The sequence below is a fragment of the Olea europaea genome, chromosome 4 (assembly GCF_002742605.1).
Source record: "Olea europaea var. sylvestris chromosome 4, O_europaea_v1, whole genome shotgun sequence".
Taxonomy (NCBI): Eukaryota; Viridiplantae; Streptophyta; class Magnoliopsida; order Lamiales; family Oleaceae; genus Olea; species Olea europaea.
In genome coordinates, this window is record NC_036240.1 from 1455618 (window position 1) to 1462458 (window position 6841).

General features: G+C 35.9%; 2 protein-coding genes across 2 annotated transcripts; both read right to left on the bottom strand.

The window, feature by feature from the left end:
• Nucleotides 1–706: 706 nt before the first annotated feature.
• On the bottom strand, nt 707–1168 carry LOC111392153. Its single transcript, XM_023017422.1, has one exon. The coding sequence runs from the start codon at nt 1166–1168 to the stop codon at nt 707–709; it is 462 nt and encodes a 153-aa protein (XP_022873190.1).
• A 2485-nt stretch (nt 1169–3653) lies between these two features.
• Nucleotides 3654–5964, bottom strand: LOC111392162 (isoleucine N-monooxygenase 2-like). Its single transcript, XM_023017431.1, has 2 exons — nt 5005–5964; nt 3654–4286 (listed from the first exon to the last, which is right to left on the bottom strand). Exons 1-2 carry the CDS (start codon nt 5962–5964, stop codon nt 3654–3656), a joined length of 1593 nt encoding a protein of 530 aa, XP_022873199.1.
• Between the last annotated feature and the right edge of the window lie 877 nt (nt 5965–6841).

The window sequence follows — 6841 nt, forward strand, 5'->3', positions numbered from 1 at the left end:
AAACAAAAGGGGGGCAATTGGAAGATTTTAAATTAGTGAGGGGGCAAGAGGTAATATGATTTGTTGCCCCACTATCTATTATCCATGGAGGCCGATTCTGTAAAGAATAAGAAGAAAATTTTGGGGATAAAATTGGGTCTTGCTTTATGGTACCTGCGAATGCCTTGGAGGAAGGTTTTAAGAGTTACAATAATTGGTTGTATTGCTCGGTGGAGAGGCTTGGGGTGACATTCTTGGTGGAGGAATTTTGAGTTGTCGTGACTTGATGTATCGTCGGTGGAGGTGTTCGGCCTGTGCTGTGTTTCTTCTTGGAGGGCCACCATTCAGGATATCCCAAGAGTTCAAAACATTTGTTACGAGTGTGACCTAGTTTACCACATTCTTCACATAGGGGAGGTCCAGTTGGTCGAGTTCGGATTGCACGGGAGGTCCCCTGTTGCGATGGGTGAGCTAGAAGTGCTGAAATTTCCGGTCTAGAAGAGGGTAATTGAACCATTCGCTGTGTCTCTTCCTGATGTAAAATAGCATAACACCGCCCAATTGGAGGTAACGGGTCCATAGCTAAGATTTGTGATCAAAGCTGTTGAAAGCTGTCATTTAGACCCATGAGAAATTGATAAACTCGATTGGTTTCTTGGGCTTTAGATAAAGATTTGGATGCTCTGAAGGTACATGAAACAGTTGGTTGTAAAAAGGCTAATTCATCTCATAGCTCTTTCAGTTTTCCATAGTAGTTAGTGATTGATTGGTGTTTTTGGCGAAGACTGGCGAGATCACGTATGAGGCTAAAAATTTTCGTTTGGTTGCTTTGTTGAAATCTGGTCTTCAGTTCAACCCATAGGTCATTGGGTGTTTCACAATAAAGGAGACTTCCGATGAGAGATCGATCAATGGAATGAAGTAACCATGACATTATCATGTTGCAACATCGGTCCAAAAGGAGTGCGGCAGCTATGTCCGTGGTTGGGCGTTTGATGGTGCCAAGGACAAATCCTAGTTTATTTTTTGCATTCAAGGCGCGTGTTATTGATCGACGCCAGGCAGGGTAATTGTCTCCATTTAGAAGAGCATCAATGAGGTGTTGGTTTGGTTGGTCAGATGTGTGCGGGTAATATGGGGAAGAGGCATCTATGAGGGATTTGTTGGCTTTCATGACAGGTTCGGCCATGGCAGAGCCGCAGAGGTAGGGTATGGATTTTGAAACCTAAAGCTCTGATACCATATTAAATTTCATATGAATGAAGTAATTTTTCATTGATTTGATTCAATATAAAATTGAGTATATAATACACGTTTAGTTGGCTGAAAATAAGAAACAAAACTAAACGAGGAATGAACTAATATAAGATATTGACAAAAAGGAAGGAGAATTTTAGTTTCTGTTAATATGGATCATTAAATGGTGATACTGGGTAGAGCCTTAGTGCATCTTTTTGGCAAGTCAAAAATGCAAATAACTTCTCAAATTGTTAACGGAAAAATAAAATTACAATCAACTTTTACACAATATCAAGAAAGCCACAAAACACATAACTTTTTGTTTCTTATTTAGGTCAGAAAATATGATCTGTCCTATAATCCAAGGATTTAGTCAGAATTGAGATCTCAAGTCAATGGAAAAGTAGAACATGTGAGGTTCGAGAAAAAGAATTTTAACCTATGATTTTAACAAGAAAACATCCAATAACTATAGCAGAACATAGCAGCCAATGAAATAATGAGTATACAATATGAGTTTCACGCAGAAACTGTTAGATTTTAATGTAATTGGCAATTTGTGAATAAAAATGACTAAATTGAAAATGTGTAAAAATCAATGAGTTAGGTGCATTTTGCATAAATGAGTTTGGTAGGTTAGAGTTCGAGTTCGGAATAAGGAAAGAAAAGTCGCTGCAATTTCGCTCACCTCTCGCCAAGACATTGCTTGAGTGACAAAAACAGAATGTTCGTCTCTCGCTTGTCGCCCGAACTTCACTTGAGCGACAAGCCCTTCGCTTTCTTTTCGCTCTAGCGATAGTGGTATGTGAGGAAATCTAATTCACATTTTTGGAGAGTTTTACACGGCCCATACTACCTAAACACCTCCAACTATAATTCCCAAGCCTTGCACGATTTTGAGTGTGGTCGTTCATTAAGCTGATGGGTCGTTCATTAAGCTGATGGTACATTCATATCATCTCATGAAGATCCAAGAACATATTCAACCTTTGATTCAATCCATTCTTTCTTGAGATCATACAATCATAGATTTGGAAAAAACATCAAGGTTTTAGAATCCAAAACACTCACTTCCTTTGTACAACAAGGAAGATACATTCTCAATTGGAACTTTAGAAACTGCTGAAAATTGAGAAATGTTGGACTACAACACAAGAAGAAGAGCAAGAATTGGTGATTTTTGGGTATCCACTTGGAAGAGACAATTGTAGAAGATCGGAAAGCTGGTGGAGTCAGCAAATCTTGAAAATTACAGGAAGTAGATCGGGAGGTCTAGTGAAGTTGGTTAGGTAGCATCTAATTGTAAGGTTTATTGTTTATAGTGGAGATAACTGACTAGGTCACAAAATTTTTACCCAGTTGGATTTCTCCGTCAACAATTACTGTATTCTTTACTACTTTCGTATTACAAAATGCCGTATTCAAACATAGAAAAATTGACTTGTATACTTAATTATCTAGAAACTATTAAAAAAATGACTTATTACTTTTAATAGAATTATTCTACACATAAGGTCAAAATATATTGGCTAAGTAAGAGTTTTTCAGAAACTTATTAGGCACTTATTCTCTTTATGAGTGCTTGTTTTTCTGCAATTCTGTGAATGAAACTCTTCGTTTTTTTGTGGTTCCAAAGGTTGAGTTTGCTCGTGCTGCGAAGGAGACTGGGCAATGTAGTCGATGGTTGATTTTTGGATGAAATGTGGAGAAAATTGAGCCCTAAGCTTTATACATCTGTTCTTGATGTCAAATACAATGTGTATAGATTTTAGGCATTTTACTATTGTAATTTGAAGTTGATTTTAGGCATTTTACTATTGTAATTTGTGGTTGAAAACTTGAGATTGAGGTTTAATTTGTTACAATAGACCAATAAGAGGTAGTGGGTGGTGCATAAGACATGATAGTCAGTGTACCAAAAAGATATCTCTGGACAAGGAAGAAATAAATATTGCATTACTAGGGTTCAAATAAATAAATATTGTATCGAACAGAAAACATGATGGAATTATGTTGCGTCAATTGGTGAACTTCCATTATTAAGGCATAAGTTTCGGCGACAAACAATGGGTTCGTATATACATGTGCTGTTAGACAAATTTATTTTTATTGAGAAATCAAAGCTATATTAGATTACATTTAGCAATTTTATCTCTTATTAAAGTCACTACTAATATCATAGTTAGCATTATCATCACTATCGATCATAAATATTTCTTTTTGTTGTTCTATTCCTCAGAACTTGGTTCGTGCTTGATCAAAACAAAGTGTTTAATCCATACAAAAATAAAATGTGGTAAACTATATAATTCTCTATCAACTTTACATATCTAAATACTAGTGGAACAGTTCCATTATAGGGTTTATTAATGTGAAGTACAAACACTTATTGATGAATACCTCTAATCATAACAAACATGCACGGAGTTTTAATTTCAAAGTTGCTGATACACATTATCAGACAGTCTAGGTTTCGCTTGTAGGAACAATGGCTTAGCAAGCAAGAGATTATCCTCGGACTCATTTAAGTCAATATTTGGCACATTAGATGGGGCACTCCAAGTGAACCCTTGAATCAGCCTAGCTAATAGCATTGTAGTCAAGGTAGAACCAAGTAAAACACCAGGGCATCCTCGCCTTCCAGTACTGAATGATAACATGTTCAGTTTAGAATCCACAAGAACAACTTCCGAGCCATCATCATTGAGGTGACGCTCAGGCTTATACTTTAAAGGCTCTTCCCAAATTCTTGGATTGCGACCAAGACCACGACGACTTAGTATCACATGGCTACCCTTTGGGATAAAGTAGCTAGCTATACTTGAATCTTCTGTAGATACATGTGGAACATTAAAGGGTGCTATAGGATGGAGCCTAAATGCCTCTTTTGCGCAGGCCTTCACATAGTTCAACTTCGTTAGATCTGATTCTTGAACTAGTGTATCTCTTCCGACCACTTCGTCCAATTCTTCGGTAGCCCTTTTCAAAATCTCAGGTTGATTAACCATCTCTGCAAGTGACCACTCAACAGCATTTGATGGATTGTCCACTGTGGCTATCATTATTTCCTGCAAGTATTAATTAATTCCAAAAAAATAATCTTAAAAATAAGGTTTCTAATGGTTTAATCTACGATGGCTAGTTGAGAACTATTAACTATCTTCAACATAATTAATATTCAATCATGCTACTTATACAATCTTTTTTATTTTTATTTTGGTTCACAATCATATTTGACAACATCACATTCATCAATTTCAATTTTTTTTTTTTAAATTAATGATCCAAATTTTGACAATACCATGTTGTCATCCATTATTGTCAACCACAATTGTACGAATAAATTAATTCAGTAATATTATGAAATTTGATTAAGCTTATTGAGAATCATTTTTCAGTTTAAGTAAATTAAACACGTGCTGTCAATTTGTGATCCCTTAATAAATTGTGTTACATACCTTGCTCAATTTACCATATACAAAGGACAATAAGCCCCTATTTGGTGGCCTCCCTTTTTTTTGGAAAAACATTGTTTTAAATATGAAGTTTTGGAAGATGTGTAGTTAAAAAGTATGAAAATCTTGGATTTATGTCTAAAATATTTTATTACGTGAATATGTAGTTAAAAATAAGTATGTAGAATAAATAGTTTAAAAGAATGAGAGACAAACATGGGCTAAATTTTGTACTTTCGGTCCTAGAATATGTGAAATATTCCTAGAATATGTGAAATATTGTGAGAGTTGAATAGGGTGGTAGATTTGAGGAGATCGAATCCATGCTTACAATAATTTGGGCTTTAATCTCTTCAGTTGTCAAAAGCGGAGAACCGTCTGAGTCCTTCAAGTTTATCATAACATCAAGAATATCTTCTTCATTTGCCTTGCTCCCACTTTTCCACATCTGAATCCTATGGTCTATTTCAGGATCATGGTATTCAGTTAGATTCCCAATAGCTTTCTTCAGCTTCCCTTTATAGCCATCGAAGTCGAAGATCTCCAACCAGGAGACATAGTCTGCAATGCTGAACGAGTAGAGATGAGACAGAATTGAAAAGATTGCCTCAATGTGCTCTTCCTCTTCAGTACCTGGCCCTCCATCTTCCATACCTTTTCCAAAGTAACTTTTACTGAATATGTACTGTCTGATCACGTTTCCACTGTACTGTTGCGCTGCCATTCTTACATTGATCAAACCACCAGCTTCCAAAGAATTCTTGCACTGATTATAGGCATAACGAACAAGATTATCAGCTTCCTTCACTCTTTTATCTTGAAGCCAAAGGTGCTTTGCTGGTGAAAGAATATGTGAAGAAAGAACCCTCCTCATTTTCCTCCATTGATCACCCACGGGTGAAAGTATTGTAGTTAAGTACCCATTGCTAGTCAATCTTGCAGACATGAAATCTGGTCTTGATGCAAAGGTTATGTCCTTCTTCTTCAAGAACTCTCGTGCAAGTTCAGGAGAAGTCACAGAAACAACATGCACCTTACCAAGACGGATACAAGCAATTTCAGTGTTCATCTCATCCATCAGATTGTGAATCCATCTGAAGGTTGGCTTGTTAACAAGCATTTGGATTAGACACCCAAAGACGGGTAACCCAGTTGGCCCTGGAGGGAGTTTCATTTGTTTCCTGTGGACAGACCATTTGAAGATGACTGCCTTTCGAAAATTTTGAAAAACAAGAACTATTAGTACAACAAAGGATAGGGAAATGTAAAAAACAATGGAGTTGCTCACCATTGTATTAATGATTTGATATACTGTTATTATGCAGTTTTTTCTGTCTAGTGATTGGTTTAATATATAGTGCAAGTGTTTGTGGGATATGTTGAGAAAAATGTAGGGAAATCTGAAAATTTAACGAACTCCAAGGCACGAAAAAATGTTATCTTTTAAGAGATGTTTCTCCCCTATCCAACGAAGTCACAACTAGGATATGATAGAAAATCTCACTCAGGATACAATGGAGGCGTTTGATTCAAATTGTGACTATTTGATCAAACCAAGAAGACACTCGAAAAGAACTGATGATGCCAAGAGAAAGAGAGAAGAATAATTTTTTCATGTGTTTTGCAAATGAGAATTCGCCCAGAATTTATAGAAATTGAGGCAACCGTTTGAATAGGTGTGTCCCTTGGAATGAAGAACACATCTGTTAGAAGGAACTGTCAAAATGAACAGATCCCCGTTGCGTAGCGGCAAATACTAGTCAGGGTGACAAATCATTTTCAAAACAAAAGAAAAATAAATACATGCAAAATGATGAAAAATATCTAACAGGATATGTACGTAAGAAGTTACAAGGAAATGGCAAAACTCATTACAGGCTACAAAAACAGTTGTTATGTATTAAGATTTGAGATTCCTATTAAAAGGTCAATTTTGTTAAAAGAAGTAGTTCAAATCTTCATAAATTGGTTGTATTTTTCGTCTTTATTCGATTTGAAATTTTATCCCTAACATTTTGGGTCTGAAAAACTAATTATTTTATGCGAAAATTTAATTGTGTATTATATTGGATTGTTAATAATCAGGTTGAAGTCAACATAACGAGGAAAGGAAATCCCCATGAAATTTATGACAATGGGAAACCTATTAATAATTACCCACAAAAAAT